The sequence below is a fragment of the Ipomoea nil genome, unplaced genomic scaffold (genome assembly GCF_001879475.1).
Source record: "Ipomoea nil cultivar Tokyo-kokei standard unplaced genomic scaffold, Asagao_1.1 scaffold2779, whole genome shotgun sequence".
Taxonomy (NCBI): domain Eukaryota; kingdom Viridiplantae; phylum Streptophyta; class Magnoliopsida; order Solanales; family Convolvulaceae; genus Ipomoea; species Ipomoea nil.
In genome coordinates, this window is record NW_017619207.1 from 3,341,728 (window position 1) to 3,360,797 (window position 19,070).

At 36.0% G+C, this 19,070-nt stretch overlaps 2 protein-coding genes across 2 annotated transcripts; one reads left to right on the top strand and one right to left on the bottom strand.

Moving 5' to 3' along the window:
* Positions 1-2,618: 2,618 nt before the first annotated feature.
* Positions 2,619-5,102, bottom strand: LOC109157324. Its single transcript, XM_019305223.1, has 9 exons — positions 4,950-5,102; positions 4,593-4,863; positions 4,407-4,503; positions 4,154-4,271; positions 4,068-4,072; positions 3,122-3,254; positions 2,979-3,034; positions 2,750-2,870; positions 2,619-2,663 (listed from the first exon to the last, which is right to left on the bottom strand). The coding sequence occupies exons 1-9, from the start codon at positions 5,100-5,102 to the stop codon at positions 2,619-2,621; spliced, it is 999 nt and encodes a 332-aa protein (XP_019160768.1).
* Positions 5,103-12,918: 7,816 nt separating this feature from the next.
* On the top strand, positions 12,919-18,871 carry LOC109157230 (2,3-dimethylmalate lyase-like). Its single transcript, XM_019305128.1, has 8 exons — positions 12,919-13,368; positions 14,116-14,327; positions 15,175-15,456; positions 16,766-16,888; positions 17,368-17,518; positions 17,893-18,104; positions 18,403-18,439; positions 18,537-18,871. The coding sequence occupies exons 1-8, from the start codon at positions 12,993-12,995 to the stop codon at positions 18,653-18,655; spliced, it is 1,512 nt and encodes a 503-aa protein (XP_019160673.1). The 5' UTR covers positions 12,919-12,992; the 3' UTR covers positions 18,656-18,871.
* The last annotated feature ends 199 nt before the right edge of the window (positions 18,872-19,070 follow it).

Genomic DNA, 19,070 nt, shown 5'->3' on the forward strand with positions numbered 1-19,070 from the left:
GCTTAGCGGGATTTGCAAGTCTAAAAAAGATAAGTTTCAAAAAATACCTTTATTTTCTTCCTGTGATTTCCTTTTGATGCCTAGAATAGTTGACTTGGTAATCTGCCTCATTAGCTTGTATATTCTTTTTTGCTGAAACAGAAGTTTTGAAATTTTTTTTTGGACTAAGCTATATGAAATTGTCTAAGTTTTAAATATAATCTTTTGTCTGAACTATAAAATTAAATGACTGCTTTGCTTAAGTAATTTAACTGATTTGTTTTTTTGATATCCGAACTAGAACTGAAGGGTTTTTTATTCTATGTAATGATAGTAAAAAGTACTTGTTGTATTTAATATCCAAATCATTGTTTTTTTCAATAACAATGAGCAACTGTTAGTTTCACACACCTTGTATGTGGTATTACCTACTTCTTATAATTGGCTACCAAAACATTTCATTCCAGTTATTAACAGAATCTATAATATATGTGTTCAATTTTTTTTATATAGGCAAAGAAATGATGAATTAGAGGCATTTGAGAGCATACAATAATCCAAAAGCGAGCATGTAGACGAATAAAACTGAAGGTCGTTCATCTCACATATTAGGTTCACATTTTTTAGTTGATTTAGTGTATTTTCGGTAGTTGTTATGCCCATGATGGTATATATTTTGTAATTTTGGTCATTGCACACATTAAAGAAATAGTTAGACAAACTTTGGTTGAATTTTACCCTTATATTTGCAGAAAATTATAGTAAATTTTCTTGTTTTTGCCTTTTGGAATAAAAACTATACTAGAGGAGATTAGTCTTTCAAACTACTCTAGTCAGTAAATTTCTATAATTTTTTGCCTTTAATTGAGGGGAATTACAGCATTTCTTCTATACTTGCACAGGAATACCAACGGGGGAATCTTTGCAGTCTTGAGGCAACTTTGGTGAGGATTAGCAGATCTGGAAACGAATGGGAAACTATTTGTAGACCTGGGAATGTTTTTGTGATGTTTAGCAAATCTGGAAAGCTACGGGAAAGTATCTGTAGTGGAGAGAATGCTTTAGTGTTTAGCAGGTCATTAAGGTACGCTTACTAACTATATAAAAATAAATTCTAAGTGGTATAGCTGTAACTGTAGTCCTATGTGTCGTACATGTACTTAAATGTATTGCTTGCATGTTTAAGTAGAAATAGCGGTAACAGTGACTTATGAAATGTGGTTTTTTTTTTTTTTTTGCTTAATAGTTTGTATTACTTTCATTTTACCAAATCTTAGAAGTTAATACTTACTAAATTCAAATGCATCTGTATTCTAATCTGCCTATTTGCCTCAATTTTCTTGCTTGACTGTAATACGCCTATGTGCCAAAAAAATATTTAATGTGTGTTAGTTCATTACATATTTGCATTCTTTACTAACTTCTTTTGTCCAGGAAATTGGCATATGATGAAAAAAAAAATCTAATGCCCATAGTTTACTGAAATAAAAATGCTCAGTAAAATTTGTTGTGGGACGTGATTAAAGTTTAATCTGATGCCCACACTTGTGTAATACAAAAAGCATATCATGTGTGTTACTTAATTGCGTATTTGCACTTATACTAATGTTTTTTTATTAGAAACTTGGCATGTGAATAAAAAGCATGCAATTTTACAAAATAGTATAAGTATACTACTTAACCTAGTACACTTTACAAAACAAAATACAGATCAGTGATATACAAAACTTGTCACAGATTCCTTCTTTCTAATGACTTGTGAGTGGATCCTTCTTGTTTGTAACCCACCTGAAAAGAAAAAGTATGATTGTTAACACTGATAATAGGTTCATGTTAGAAATACGTAGAAGTAGTTAGATTTTAAGGCCTTACACTTTGTTCCTATGCTTGTCAACTTGATTTTCCCTTCTCAAACATTTCTGGAAAATCACCTGAAATCAAAGTGAAGAAAACAGCAAGACATTTTCTAATACGATATGTCAATTTGGGATGTAAAATGATCATAACACAGTTATATAAAATAAAAAGAAGCATTTCAACCTTAGCAAACAAAAAACTAAAGCCGTTAAATTAGTAGGACAACAAATTAAAAATCCATCAGCCACACGTCACAAAAACATTGTATCAAATTGTCTAACATCCAAAAAATAGTAAAAATTGTTTTTTCCACAGTAGAATTTCATTCAAGTTGTCTTCTCCTTCTTGATGTTGGGGCTGTTGTTCTCTTGCGACTTTTGGATGAGGAAAACTCATCCAAGAGTGACCTTTTGGTTGCTAAGGAGCTGACCACAGTGTCATCAGGTTCATGTTGAGAGGGCTGCATAGATGCAGGACTATTAACCTCTACACCTATAGATGCTTCCTGTATATAAAACAAAGGATTAGTAAGTTTTAGTAGTAGGTAATAACAAAATGAAAAACATAGATCTAGGTTTAGTAAGACATTCTTACTTCAGAATTTTCAGCACTGTTTGTTTCCTCCTCAAGCATCTTTGAGATTAAATCTTGCTCTTGGTGCTCGACAAACCTGTCACTATAAGTCTGGACCAAATGTTCGTCCCTTAACAGCCTCAACACATTGAAAGGAGAATTTTTACCCCGCTTTAGAGCCAATTTTAAACCTACTTTAAACAACATCTTCATTCCCACAATAGCATCCAACTCGGGGGGACTTCAACATCAGTCTGCCATTTGGAATTGAATTAGAACATTACAGTAGATGCATATATACAACTAAAACATAGGTTCATGTAAGTACTACTAAACCTACCTCCTTGTATTTCTGATACAATAAGCATGCAGGAATTCCAACCAGCTCAGCAACTTCTCTGTCCCAAAGCAAGAGTGGAGCATCTCCACTCTTGTCTAAAGCAATGATGACCACCTTATACCTGACAGTACCCATAGTATATGGCTTATGACACTTAGTGCACACAAGTGATCCTCCATCATCTTTTAATTTCTTATTACAGCCAGCTGACATGCACGACACATAATACCACCCATCATCAAGATCTAAACCCAAGATTTCAGTAGCAACATAGTATTCCCCATCCTACAGTGTTCAAAAAAAAAATTATAGAATATACATAAGAACTCAGATCTTAAATAAACAGTCAATAAAGTAGTTTCTATTTCTTACCACTTGTGTCCTCTTAAGGTCGTAGCAGGTAGTCACAATGAGTCCACCACTTTTAAAGTCACTAATGCCAGCATCCTGTGAGTGCAGAGTCCCCGTACTCAAACTTTTCATGGGAGTTCTTTCAGATTTCATGCTTCATAAAAAGTTTAAACAAAATCAGTGATTGGCAATATCAAGCATTATATTCACTGCAGATATTTGGTATGTGAACAAAGACCATAACAGTATGCCAATAGTTGAAGAAATGAAACAAAGTGAGCTGATTGTAATATGCCTATTTGCCAAAAAAACTTGTAATGTTTGTTTGATAGTTGCATATCTGCATTTTATACTAATTGTTTTTTTTCAAAAATTTGGCATGTGATGAAAATAATTACTCATGCCCATCATTTACTGAAATAAAAATAATCAGTAAAATTTTTGTGGCATGTGATTAAACTTTATTCTGATGCCCATACTTGTGTATGAAATTTAAATCTGCCTATTTCTCAACATATGATGCGAATACATGAATGATTGATTCTAATCTGCCTATTTCTCAAAACAGTAAGTAATGTGTGTTAGTTAATTGCCTATTTGCATTTTGTGATATCTTTTTTGGGTGCAGAGAATTGGCATATGGTTAAAAACAAATTTCAGACCCATACTTTTATATGCCTAATTGTCTATTTGCCTTTTATACTAACTTTTTGTCCAGAAAATAGGCATGTGATGAACTTATAATCTGATGCCTTTCATACTAAGCTTTTAAATCTGGCTTACTGCTTATTACTTCCAGCAATTAAATCTGATGCCTTTTATATAAAATGTGATGCAATATTTTACTTCATTTAAATAACATTATAGAATTACATTAGTGTACTTACTTGGACTTGAACTCTAGAAATTCCTCAAAATCTTCATTGAATCATAGCTTGGTAGCATCATATGAGCTGGTGATTCTAACCTCACCTGGAAAAAAAAACACATTAGTTGTCTGGAATGAGTAATTAGCTGCTAGAATGGGAAGGAGGATAGAAACTCACCACTAACCAACTTAGCACGACAGCACTGAATCACAACAATAAGTGGTTCGATTGAATCACAATTGTAATACGGCATGAGTGATGCAACATGTTCATTCCATAGAGTACATGACAGTGTGTTCTCACTGCCATGATAGTAGTAAAAACCAAACCAACTTATGTGAGTATAATAAAGTCAATACTGATAGGAAAAAACAGAAACAAATGAAGTCAATCAGTACTTCATTAATAGGAAAAAACAGGAATAAATGAGTACTTACAGATTATCCTCAATCTGAAAGTCAATCAGTTTCGTTGCCTTTCCACCTATAATTTTATCCACAGGATTATAGATCTCAATTACTCGACCAATAACATCTGGCAAATGAAATTTTTTCATTAAGTTGTTAGCAGTTGAGCTTAACATAGGATATTAAAAAAAATAGATAGAAATGAATAGATAGTACCAATAAGTTCCTTGTCGTTCACATCTGCAGTCTCTTTTAAAGAACTGAAACTCTTTAATCGAAACATTTTAAAAGGAAATCCTAAAGAGTTTATCTCCTTCACTTCTGTCTTGTAGTTCAATTTCAGCATATATTCATGCTGTGTAATCTTGTACACATAATAATTTGTCGCAGCAATGAAATTCTTAATTTCATACAGTTTTCCTTCCTTGAATATCTCTCTATATTTCACCACATGATTTTTTAGAATGCTAGCATGAATATAGCTTCCCTGAAAAAAAAAACAGAGATTAGTGATATATGAAGGGACAAAAATAGATAACAGTTAGATGAATGAACAAAAATAGACAGCATTACCTCTTCATCATGCATTAGTACTTCCATACTCTTACTGCTGTTACCCTCTCCCCGTTTCTCTGGCACTTCGAATACTCTGACTGCTCTAACACGAACTGCCCTGAGTTGGTGTTGAGGTTTAATGTCCTTCACAAGTATGAACATTGATGGCATTCTGTTAAACTTCCTGATATTATATTCGGGTTGTAAGCAATCAGTTTTTCGAGTGGCAAGAATACTATACACCAATAAGATGATTATTTATAGACCTTGAAGCGTTGGATATTTCAAATGAAGGATCAGCCGATTGTGTATGGGAAAGACGCAAATTTTCAAAATGTATTAATTGCAGAATGCAACTCTGCGTCTTCTTTGTGTGTGTGTATATATATATATATATATATATATATATATATATATATATTATGTTACCATTTGTTTATTCAACCATTGGTTATCTGAGCATGATAATGATGTTGTTTAAAGTACCAAGTATTCTACATTAAATGGTTTTCTTGAGACGAAAGGACTTTAGTGTTCTTTTAATTAGATTCACTTCAGAATACGAAGAGTTGTGATAAAGAAAACGGCAAAAACGAAAAGACAATAGGCACGCGTACAACTTCAAACAACCGGCAATTATATCATTTTTATTTATGCAAAACGGCGTAGTTTAACATAGGATATGCGAAACAATGATTGCATAAAAATGCACAATGACGTTTTATCCAATGGGCGGGAAACAATGATTGGCAAAATTTTCTTGCTTTATTATAGAGTTAGATAAAAGAACCAATAACGCCTCCACTGAAGCTTGAACTCACAACCTACAACCTTCTAAATGGAAGTTCAACCCGGGTACCATTAGACCATATAGTCTTGGTGTATATATATATATATATATATATAGCTTCCCGTGCGGTTAGATCTGAGCCGTTTCAAATTCAGATCAACGGCTCAAATCAATGAAAATTAAAAAAAAAATGCGTGTATGGAAGAAAGAAGCATAAGCTAAAAATGGCTCACTTTAAGTGATAGAAACATGCACCTTAAGTGTTAGAACAACACACATTAAGTGTTAACCGATGCACTTTAAGTATTAATTTCGCGCATCTTAGTTTATAAACTGACGCACCTTATGCAGAAACCACACGCACCTTAAGTTTCAACAACTACTAACATAAATCACTAACTCCACGCACCTTAAGTACAAATCCCACGCACCTTAAGCACAAACCACACGTACCTTAAGCACAAACCTCACGCACTTTAATCACAAACCTCATGCACCTTAAGTGTTAGAACAACGCACATTAAGTGTTAACCTGATGCACTATAAGTATTAACTTCACGCATCTAAGTTTATAAACTGACGCACCTTATGCACAACCCTCACGCACCTTATATACAAAACTCACGCACCTTAATCACAAAACCACTCAGCTTAATTTTGACCTAGATCCAAAAATTACCAAATTGCCACCGTATTTTTTTATTATTTTAATTTTTATAATCTTGGACGTTGATTTAAGCGTGATGAATGACTCAGATTAAACCGCACAACCGCACCTGAGGCGCACACCCGCACCAGGACCGATTTATATATATATATATATATATATATATATATATATATATATATATATATATATATATATATATATATATATATATATATATATATATATAGAATTACATTCAGGTGAAAACACCTCTTAAAGTACAAACATGTGGACTAATCTGGATCATCAGATCTTGCATTTTGATGGCTGTGATTCCCGCGTGGTGAATTCTTTAATTTAATGGGTTTTTATGTTAAGGGGGGTAGGTTTGGTATTTTACTAGTGATTAAATCCTACACAGATTTTAGTATGTAATTTCATGCGCACGTTGAGATTTCCTTCTATTATGTCGTTTCTTTTATCTTCGTGCATAGGAGGTGTCGGCTTTCACCGCATCACGCGTTTCTTCCACGGCTTTGCTTCTCTGTTCTTCAATTCCACGTAGCCATGGTTGTCGGGGGACCGCGGCACAGTGAAGAGGCGGGGTCCACTGGTTGTCGATCGAGGTTAGTTAGTTTGTCTTTTGTGCTTTTTTTTTTTTTTTTTGGGGGGGGGGGGGGGGGGGGGGTTGTGTTTTTCTACATTTTTTGGGTATAATCGGGGTGATTTTGGTGTTTGCTGGCTTGTAGGTGCTGGTTTTTGTGGGTTGGGGTGCGGGTATTGGGGTTTTTTGCCCGGATTTGGTACCTAGGGTTTTTGTTGGTGGGGGTTTCTGGGTCGTGGGTGTGTGGTTCGCGATGTGGTGTGGTTTTGGGGGTAGTTTGGTGTGGGGGGGGGGGGGGTTGTTGAGGTGTGGGTTTTGTTTTTGGGTTTACTGTGGCGGTTGGGGCCAATTTACTGGTGGTGGTGGTTCTGGCCAGTTTCAATTTTTTTTTTCAAAATCCGTTTGAGTTTGTTTGGGGTTTTATTTTTTATTGATTCCTATTTTGCATTTGTTGTTGAATTTGTTCATTTTTGTTGATGCAATATCTTGGCAGTGTCACAGTGTGTATTCGTTTTAAAATTTTCTGTCTTGTTAAGTTTTGTTTTTTATGAACTGAAATGTGTGCTTAACTATGTTTGAATAATCAGTTTGCTAAAAGATTCTAATGTCATTCAATCACCATTTCACATTCACCAAACTTTTGTGGTTTTGTTTTTAAATCACCAATGTGTGTTTAACTGTATTGGAATGGAGCTAGTGAATAAAGTGGCACTATGGTTTCATGTTATTTTATTGCCCTTTACAGTTTGGAATTTTTAAAGGAATTTACATTTTGTTATTTTTTGGTAGTACACGCTGTGTATATTGGTATCCTTACTATGCACACCCGGTATGCGATAGTGCGCACACCAGAATTGGGTGTGTTAGTTATGTTTGGACCTGTGCTCACAGTGTTACACTTTGGTTGTTTGTGCAAGTTATGTTCCTTATTCTACGACACGAACACTTTTTTCTTCTATATGTTGATTTCCGCAAAGGCTGGTATGAGATTATTTACAATTCCACAGTCCCAACTAATAAGTAGTGGAAATATGGCGACTCTCCGGAAGATTTGGTTTGTATTCACATGTCCCTACTGGTGTTGTTTATGCAATTCATGTTTTAACTTTTTGGTGGTTTTCATTTGATTTGCTGTTATTTGTGTACTACAGAAGGACATGCTGTCAGAATTCTTAAATAATATTGACCCTGCCAAGTCAATAATCAGTGCGGATTTGGATGCGAAGCACATGCAGATGGGGTTGTCGGGATTCGAAGAATAAGGTCGAATGTGGGGTGTATCTCATGCAGCACATGGAGTCATATCTAGGTCAAGGGGTGTCCAAATTGGATTGTGGCATTACTAAAGCCACCACAGCTAAGCCCCACCAGCTTAAGTTTCAATACATGAGGAAATTGCAACATCCAAGTTGAATTTGCATTGGTGCAGGAACCTCTCTCTCGGGCGTCGCAGTTTCTTTCTTTTCTCCCGGGTGGTCTGTAGTGGTGCATTTATGTGTATGGATTATAATGTTAGGTGTTTTTTGGGATAGTTATACTGATTCTAGCCTCGGTGGTTTTTGAATTGCGTAGGTGGTGTCATTTTGTTGCACTTACTATATCATTCCTCCCACTGAACCTATTTGGTGTTTTGGAGACATATTTAGTTTGCCGTGTTTTTTGATCTAGATTTGTGCCTGTACACACCCCCTAGCGCTTTACATGCACACTAGAGTTCATAGCTACTATTTTAGCATCCCCGTATTCAGTTTAGTTAATAATTTTACATCTATTTCTCTGAGTGTGCAGTTGTTTTTCTGGGTGCATAGATGTGTTCGTCTGTGTGCACTCCACCGATTAACAAGATATTATTTTGCTCTCTTTGGGTGTGTGTGCTCTATGCCCAATAAAACTGTTCTAATTTATATCAATACGATTAATATGACTATCATTCCATACATATTGGAGATCCAATCCCTGTAAGACCTTTACGCAGCCCGTCTGCACGTCAGCATTCAAGTGTATACATATGTGTCCTCTAACAAATGCTCCCTTCTGAGTTCACAGTTGTGTATCTGTGTGCATAGATGTGTTCGTGTGTGTGCATTCCACCGATTAACAAGATATTACTTTGTTCTTTTTGTGCACACATGTGTATGTGTGTGTGCTCAATGCCTGGTAACACCGTTCTAATTTATATTAATACGGTTAATACAACTATCATTCCATACCTATAGGAGATCCAATCCGTGTAAGTCCTTTACGTAGCCCGTGCGCACCTCAGCATTCAAGTGTATGCATACGTGTTCCCCAACCAAATGCTCCATCTTAAGTGCACAGTTGTGTATCTGTGTGTATAGATGTGTTTGTGTTTGTGCACTCCACCACTTATCAAGCTGTGTGTGTACCTCGCTGGATAACTCCGTTGTATTGTCTATTACTAGTACTACCATTCTGTAGCTATTAGAGTTCCAAACCCTTTTTGGCCGTTACGCCGTCGTGTGCACGTCGGTGTGAAACTGTGTGCATACATTTCATATTAGTGCAAATCCCAACAAAATGCATCCATCTTTGTGCACACTAGTGTGTCGTGTGCATAGTTGTGTACTTGTGTGTGCATAGGGTTGGACGTCTTCGAGCTAAAAGAATTAATAAATTTGATAAACCAACTGTTCGCAGTATATTTAATACGATTTCTAAAAACAGTTTTCCATCCCTACTATTAAAACAATGACATTCTATTCTTTTGATAGTTCAATTATGTCTAGACAATTTCGGTTGTCATGCCCTGTGCCGTCACACGTAGCGCACGTCCTTACTTTTTTCTTCTTCTTCATAGCTGCTTTCTCTTTGTTGCTCTTTAGTCTCCTCCCACTACTTAGTCTTCCGCATCGTGTTGTTTCTGATATCAAACCCCACCATGGTCGTGTATGCCTGATAGAATTCTATTTTATCTTCTATTGCTTCAAATCATTGCCCAACATGTGCAGGGTGTTTTCATGACTGCAGCTAGTTAACCACTGTTTGGTTCCGTATGGTGAAATGAGTCTTAGTCCGGTACTCCGTCTCCGCTTTGCTCTTCCCCTGTTGATTAACACATCATTATTGCAATAATATTCATTTCACTATATGTTAGTGGCAACACTTTTAATTCGTAAAAGTGCCAGCATGCTAGATTTTCATTAAACTAGCGCACATATTTTTATTCTGGGTTGCACACGCGGCATGTGCATGCGCACAATGCCGTGTGCATACTGATGAATAAGAGCCACACCTCTTTCGCACAACGTCGTTATTCCGAGAACATATTTTCTACTATTTTGCAATTCGTATTCATAAACATCCACACCCTGTACGCACAGAGTCACATATGCACGTTTGTTTAAGTTATAAAAAAAAAAAATCACACTGTAATCATACAAATCAACTCCTACAATACTTACAACTCCCTAATTCTTGCGTAATATACTTATGATTTATATTCCATAATTACATTAGGATTGCATTGCCAGAATTACCCTTATTCCCAGTAAATCAGATTTGCTAATTAATTTGTTTCCCTACATCTAATCCGTCCATCTACACACATCCTATGACTAGATTTTGTCCTCATGTTTGTATTTTAAGGGAGTTTGCATGTGAAGGCAACCCTATATATATATATATATATATATATATATATATATATATATATATATATATATATATATATATATATATATATATATATATATATATATAAACCAAATAGGGATTTATTTTATCAAAAAATAATCCCAACACTTGATACGAAACCAAGAACAAATAAACAAGATAGGGTTTCTAACCTGAGGTTTTAACCCAACGAGAAGAAAAAGAAGAAGAAGAAGCAGAAATCCGAGTTGTGTGTACACACACACTCCTTAAAACCGATTTGCCACCTCTCGAGGGTGCTAGAAGCGTTGTAGCGTCAATCTCCCAGGATAAACGAATTACGACTTTGGCGTTCGAGCACTCAAACCCAAAGTCCGGCGAACAAGAACACAAGCTGAGCACTACGATGTTTTACGGAAGATGTTTGACAAAATTTCTTTCCTTTGTAAACGAATTGAGAGTAGAGAAAACAAAGGAAAATGTTTTTGAGAGTTTTCAAAACGGAGTGAAAAAACATTCCGCCAACATCCTAGTTTTTATAGGAAAGAGAGGAATTTTTAGCCCACTAAATGACACGTTAAACCAACATTAATCCAATTTAATAATTGGATAATAACGTTTGAAACGGTCGTACTTATTATTGTAATAATACCAACGGTCACGAACTTAATACGCGATTAATTCAAACCTATCATAATGACCTGTTTCAAAGTATCTGAGGGATCGAGAAATTTGTACAAACCCAAAGGTTTAACGAATTGGGACCGAAAATCATACCCGAGTGGTCCACAAGCACCGAAATGGTGCAACACGAATCAATGCATATAGCATTGACTCGTGCTGCTCCTATAAAAGGAGAACGAAAGGAGTTCTTTCTCCACCGAACTCAATTCACTAATCAAGCTTTCAAAAGCTTAATTACCCTGTTGCAACTTAACCTTTTCCAAAGCTAAATTACAAGCATTCTACGTGAATGCTAAGTAATTAGCACCAAGATTAGTGCTAATCTTAATTAGCCACTAAACAATAGTTTTAAGTTGTTGACTTCTCTCAAATAGGTTCACTTTGAGAATCAATTTCTCATTCACTTATTACCCATTTTGAGTGTACATTATATCAAATTCTTCGTCTCACTACGAAGAACCCGAATCCACTTTGACCCGACACAAATCGGAAGTGGATCCCACATATATTTGTACCACAAAATAATCACTCAAAAATGCCATTTTTTGCTAAAAATTCCAACAGTAGTTTAGAGGAGTCTTTTTTTCATTGTCATGTTTGTCACCCAGGATGAGATTCACATATGCCATGACCAGTTTTGTAGTTTCATGCTTTATGAAGAAGAACTCGCGAAGTAAACGAGAGGAAAAAACTCGTCAAAACAACGAGAGGAAAAACACAAACTGCAACCAAAATTAAACCAGTAAAACAAAGCAAAGGGAAAACAACAGTGTGAAAATAATGGAGTAACAACTGGTAGCGGTGGAGATAGAGGAGAAAACGGTAAAGGCGGACGCTGCCTGCGATGGAGATGGCAACAAGGGAAGACTATCGGACGTTGCCTTTGATTGGCTTGCTTCACGGAGGCGGCGACCGTATAAAATACCTGAGAAGAGAAACCCTATAAATCAAAGGCTTTTGACTTTACCATTATTAAACTTTCAAGTTTGCAATAATTGTAAAATGAACTCCGCTCTTAAAACTTTTCAAAAATTATAAAATTAACCCCATAATATTTATTTTTTTACTAAAACCCTCCATCAAAGGAAATTTTTACATGAAGACCTTGTTCTCATTTGATCATGTCAAAGAAAATTTTGCAAATAAATAAATTTGGTTATGACTATATTTTTTTTTGTTTAAAAAATCTTTTAGACTATGGACCTATATGTTTTATTAGGACATTATATATCCTATATATATTAGATTGAAGGATGAAAATAAATAGTTAATGATTCTTTTATATATATATATATATATATATATATATATATATATATATATCTTGCTTTCTCTCTACTTTATTATATAATAATGCATTATTTATACGATTCACCAAGAAGGTAAGAAGGTCTTATTTTACAACAAATTCCATTTATTTTTGTCTTATAACTTTTGGTTAATTTTTCAATTAGATAAGCTTATTAGTTTTAAACTCTTATATTTTATCAAAGACAAGTATAATTTATTTGTAGTTTAAAATAAATTATTATAAGTTTTGTGTTAATGATTTTATGATCTAATAATACAAAATAGCATTATAAATTTGAATTTTAGTAAATGTGTTATTAACTTTAGTTCGGTGAAGCAATACTATATGCTAATGCTATAGCAGCTGTATATAATTTGGCAATTCGCACCATTTCCCCTGACTCCAATCCACCTGAACTGAACGCAGACGCAATGGCTGCAACAATGAACGCTGGAAGTTGCATCCACTCCAGAAGCAACTGCTCTGCGCCTATTTCAAATTCCAAAGCTGGGACGCAGTTTTCCTCCCTGCCCCTTCACCAGCAGAGCACTGGGGTCGGAATTAGAATCAATGGCGGTGGCGACGGCAGGGGACGGCGAAATGGGAGATTTTACACTGAAAAGGAGGGCTACGTGGGCGGGAGCTCCGTCCCAACCATTTCAGCCATCGCCAACCCGCAGGACTCTAAGGCGACGATTCTTCGGAAAATCCTAGAATCGCCTGGGATTTATCTGGGCCCCGCCTGTTTCAATGCTCTCAGTGCAAAGCTCGTCGAGAGAGCTGGCTTCAATTTTGGCTTCACTACTGGTACTACTCTTTAGCTCACTGATTTCTGTTAGCGCTTATTTGCTTTGCTTTTCTTGTTTAGGGCAGCATTAGTGCATTGTATGGAATATACTTACTTCAGTCACATAATTAGTTTGTTCATTTATTGCCTTTGATGGTTGGAGGGTGATTGGACCAAACTTTTACCACTACGTCAAAAACTATGGCTCACAATGATAGGCGAATTTTGTTTCTTTATATATTGTCACCACATTTTCGAGGCAGGGTCAGGGTGTTGAACTTGGCATCCACCCAACAATTCTTTCTCTCAGAACCTGTCAGCACAGTGGCTTCGATACCACTTATTATGATCAAGCACTTATCACTATGCCAAAAGTTATAGCTCACAGCGAAGACGCAACTTTAATCTTATATACTATCACCACATTTTCGAGGGACAGATGCTGGACTTGATCCTTCGCCAGTCTAGGCCTAACAATCTCCTAGCCATCGGACTTAGCCCTTTACCCAACAGAGGGAGAGAGAGTGAGAGTACCTTAATCATGGTTCAATGCATTTTGTTTCATTGACAACAAAAATGAAAAATTAATATTTGATGTGGACGAGACTATTAACTAAAAAGACCTGCAGAATCATATATTTAGAAGCTGTCAGTTTATCAATTGATCCCTTGATCTCTCTTATCTTACTCCTATAGTCATAAATACATATGTATATTGGGATGACTTCTAGATACTGCAGTATACTAAACTATCATGCTTTCATAAGGGTTTGGAATATCGGCTGCTAAGTTGGGATTGCCAGATGTGGGGCTAATTTCTTATGGTGAGATGGTGGCTCAAGGACAAGAAATTACAGAAGCCGTTTCCATACCCTTAATTGGAGATGGAGACAATGGGTATGGTAATGCCATGAACGTTAAGAGAACTGTCAAAGGGTATATTAGAGCGGGCTATGCAGGAATACTACTTGAAGATCAGGTTTGTATTGTTATAAAGCTCATGTAGTACTTTATGAAGATCTTTCTTCCATTCTTAGGTAACGCTTCTTCTCTTTCTACTGCTTGCTTTTTGTATGACAAGCTGTCATCAATAAGGAGATTTTGTGTAACTGGATGCAATGCGCCTTTAACTGTCTTGTAGTTTTCATCTTAATTAATTTTGTCTAATAGTTTTCATGTTGCCTATTGGTTGCATTGGCATAAATTTTAAAATGTGCACCCTTGTATATTTCATAACCAATTAGAGAAGTCATATTATCTGTCCAGCCAAGCTTCCATAATGATATAGAGATAGGCGGAGATTATTACAGAAAGGTTTTCTAGTTCCAAATTCAAAGATCCGTATGGCTTTAAAAATTCACATGTAGACATTGCTTGGCCAACAAGCAGGCTTCTTCTCAGACTTGCATTGTTTGTATGCGGCAGTTGGGAGATCATCTCGGGGCAAGGGCAGGGCTTTGGGGGGACTGGGTCCCAGCCTCCCTGGATTTTAGAGAAATTTTTTTCTTATATATGTTTAAACTGCATAGTGGTCCTTCTATGTTTGTACTATCTTGTGCACACCCTATCAAATATAAAGTGATATTAGTTAATTCAAAGTGAACATTAAGTTTGGATTTCAAAAGTGAAGCATTTTTTTATTTTAGGCAAAAGTCCTAATCTGCTACCTTTTGTGACCTGAAGCTCCAAGGGGGCGAAATGGGCAGATTGTTTAGTTGGTATTTGTGACAAGGGTTGCATAACTTATAGAGCTTAATGGTAAATCCTTGATATATTTCTTTTCAGCTGTTTAAGAGTCTAAATGCTTTTATTACTGGCTATGGTAGGTTTCTCCAAAAGCTTGTGGTCATACACTTGGCAGGAAAGTTGTGTCCAGAGAGGAAGCAATCCTGAGGATAAAAGCTGCCGTTGATGCTCGGACAGAGAGTGGAGCCGACATTGTGATTGTAGCACGTACTGATTCACGTCAAGCAATTTCCTTTGAAGAATCACTTTGGAGGTCTCGGGCTTTTGCTGATGCTGGAGCGGATGTTTTGTTCATTGATGCCCTTGCATCAAAGGAAGAGATGAAATCTTTCTGTGAAGTTTCTCCAAAGGTTCCAAAGATGGTATGCCCTTTTTGCGTATCTTAAAAGTAGTTCTTCCTACTTTTAAAGTTAGTCATGCCCCTATGTTAAACAATATGGTCATTCTTTTTTGGAATCCTTCTTTTCTACCACTCAATGTTACTAAAGTAGTTTGTATTTCAATCATAGTTGTCAAGGCGCTGCCTAGGTATCCGGTCGGTGGAGACCGGACGCATAACGAGCTCGGGTGTCACCTAGGCATCCAGGCGACGTCTTGGATGCCTAACCCAAACTAAAACCTGGCTCCGACCTGAGTTATTAAAAAAAAGTGAATAAATAAAAATTTGTCGATTAAAAAGTGAAAACCCTCCCAGCCTCGACTTTCACCGCCAAACGCATCTGACTCCCCTCCTCCCAGCCTCACCCTTCCGTTGACGTCGGAGTCTCACCCTTCTTCTTGGCCAACTGGCCATTCTTTTTTCTTTTTGCATTCTTCTTTCTTTCTTAGTGGCTTATTATACACACACACACACACACACACACACACACTCATTGCCTAGCGACTAGGCGGTCGGGTGGCACCTTGCCCAGAAAGTCAGCATTGTGACAACAATGATTTCAATCTTCTCTTAATTTGATGTATAAAGGAGAAACCTTTTATGAAGATCTATTTTTTGAAGTAAATTTTTCGAAGAATAATGTTAAAGAAGTATTTGCTTGCTTTACCACATTTCTTGTTAGCTACTGCTGCAAAAATGTTACCTTTCTATAATGGGATTTCCGTGGTCATTCTTCTTTTCACATTACAATTCTAGCATATCTTCTGCCACAATTGCATTTTCTAAAATGCATTTGCATGCTTTGGGACTTCGAGTTACAACCTCAAGTAAACCAAGGATCTTTACCTTTAATCCTGGTTTCATATTTTGGCTATATTGTTTGCAAAGATAGAGATATATATTTCTCAGATAACATCACACTTCAATCTGATTGTTGCTACTAAAAGGTGATTCGGTAATTCTACTAGTCAGTCTCTTACAATCACTGTTGCAAAAATCGGCCAAGGTGCCCGAGTCAGCCAACTTGGCGCCCAACTCGTCCAACTCGGCCGAGTGTCTTTTTTTTTTTTTTTTTTTTTTTTTTTTTTTTTGGTATGCTGTTTTTCTTATTATTATACTCGGCCGCCTAGCGCCTTCTACAACATTGCTTACAATATTATAGGGTACTAATTTGTAAGCTGGAACATCTTTATGACCTTGCATTCTCATAAATCTTGACAATCTTACTCGTGGTCACGGCCATGGGATTTCATTGATAAACTTTCTTAACAAAGTTCTTATATGCTCTGTAGGCCAACATGCTTGAAGGTGGAGGGAAAACGCCGATACTCACACCAGTTGAACTTGAGGATATTGGTTTCAAAATTGTGGCATACCCGCTTTCCTTATTAGGGGTATCCATCTGTGCAATGCAGGTAACATCTTGTACTTCTCTTGAGAAGCAATTTCACAATAGCTTTTGGCCTTTTGCAATCTGCACTTGTCAGGTATACAAGCTTAAGCCTATCTAAAGAATCTATACAACCAAATAAATAACAGTTGACATATATGATTCTCCTTCTTCTGAGATTATCACCTGTCGTAATGGTTCCATAACATGCCTTCCGACCAAATAAATAGATTTAAGAAACAGAGAAACCTTTGTGGGGTGTCCCACCCTTCAAGTTTGCTTCCAACGGGATCTAATTGCAGCACAGCAGGTTAGAGCAAGATAGAAGGATTTAAAAGAGAAGTTTTATTATTTGCCACGTTCCAAAGCATCTGATCTATTTCACGAATATTGGCTTAAATAACTAAATCCTACATTCATTTTCCTTCCATTTACTTCTGAAAATTCACATACCAGAATGACTTCTAGATTAAGCTGCCATGCTATTTTCTTCGATATCTTCAGGATGCATTGACAGCAATTAGAAGTGGTCGTTTGCCTTCACCTGGAAGCATGCCATCATTTGAAGAAATGAAAGATATACTCGGTTTTAATGCCTATTATGAAGAAGAGAGGCGCTATGCCACCAGCACCAGCCAGCCTTCTTCACAAAAAGGTTAGTGTTCTTCTTGCAATTAGAACAACTGCACTTTTTGTTATTGTTATTGGGTACACCAGAAGGGCTAGAACAACTGCATGCACTATGCATTTGCCACATGTCTGCATTTTATCCAATCTTAGTAGGGTCTTAGAAATATTGTTATTTAAACAACTTTTCTTCTTCTTCCTTTTATTTATTTATTATTATTTTATTATGAAATTAATATTATTATTAGTATTATTATGCATTGATCTAATCGCTTATGGGAAGCAAAAACTTAGTCTTTTAGTCCAAATAAAATGAGAGCTTACTTTTTTTCTTTGCATCTGAATGCATTCAGTTTACAAAAACTTCATGAGAATTTGCATAGTTACATTGTTGAATACCAGGTTACACTCCATCGGAGAACAGCGAACAAGATGATACTGAAGTGCGAAGTCAAAAACCACAAGATCCAGTGGTTGAAGTATTAACTCCTGAGGTGTATAATCCCTACGATGGAGATAGTTCAGGAGGATCTTTCTCAGGGATTTGGTCCCGAAAGTTGAGAGTTAAAATTACAGGACGAGATGGATTTGAAAAACTTGACATAAGAATTCCTGTAAGTCACACTACTATTTGCTACTGCTTTTCTGAAAGTAAAAGAAAATGATAAAAAGACTTTCTTCAAGTCATAAAGTTGTTCCTCATTTTGTAATAAATGTTTTTCGCACATTTTCAAGTTTTTGTGCATTTGAAATGTTTAAATCTCCTACCATGTTGTATGGCATCATGGTCAACTTTAAAAGGGGTGGAACTTTATGATCAACTCATGTTACATTTAACAATTAGCCAGCCAAGTTGCCAGTAGACTAAATTATTGATGAATCATTTCTCACTTTTTATCCCTTTGTTTTAAGGCTGGATTTTTGGAAGGAATAAAAAATATAGTCCCAGGTATTCTCTACATCCATGATCCATTTCGCAGTAGCAGACTAGCAGTTGTATAGACATTTATATTCTTATTTTGTTTCGCATATTCTTCTGTATGCAGCACTAGTGGGGGTGAACTTGAAAGCACTTTTGGATGATACGAGCTTTGAAGAGGGAGGGAAGCAGTTGTTAGATTTCAAGGATACAATGGGAGACAGGATTCAAGTGTTCTTGGAGTAGACACTATATTTTATCTTTGAAAAGCTAAAGACTTTATGGCCCATTTTAGCTTCAGACTTTGAGACTGCCCTGCTAATCTGCCAGATTCAACTTGTACTCTATTGATAGTGAAGAAATTATGAAATTCTTACTTAGAATAATGGTTGATGGTGTGATTGCTACTCTAATAACTAATTAGTTTAATTCTTTCTTTAAAAAATGGTAATTGAAAATCAAGAAGTTGATTTCTAGGAGATATTGAAAATAACCCTCAATCTCTCCATTATTCCTAAGATATTTTCTTAAAATACTTTGATTCCATACTATTCAACACTCCCCTCAAGTGTGGGGTTATATATATATATATATATATATATATATATATATATATATATATATATATATATATATATATATATATATATAGAGAGAGAGA

What these genes read in the sequence shown, in the direction of transcription:
- LOC109157230 (XM_019305128.1), top strand. Translation starts at nt 12,993, where the DNA reads ATGGCTGCAACAATGAACGCTGGAAGTTGCATCCACTCCAGAAGCAAC. An exon ending in CTCCAAAGGTTCCAAAGATG is followed by an intron (nt 15,457 to 16,765) that starts GTATGCCCTTTT and finishes TATGCTCTGTAG; the next exon opens with GCCAACATGCTTGAAGGTGG. An exon ending in TATCCATCTGTGCAATGCAG is followed by an intron (nt 16,889 to 17,367) that starts GTAACATCTTGT and finishes CGATATCTTCAG; the next exon opens with GATGCATTGACAGCAATTAG.
- LOC109157324 (XM_019305223.1), bottom strand. Translation starts at nt 5,102, where the DNA reads ATGCCATCAATGTTCATACTTGTGAAGGACATTAAACCTCAACACCAA. An exon ending in GAACGACAAGGAACTTATTG is followed by an intron (nt 4,504 to 4,592) that starts GTACTATCTATT and finishes TTCATTTGCCAG; the next exon opens with ATGTTATTGGTCGAGTAATT. An exon ending in TTAGATCTTGATGATGGGTG is followed by an intron (nt 2,871 to 2,978) that starts GTATTATGTGTC and finishes GGGTACTGTCAG; the next exon opens with GTATAAGGTGGTCATCATTG.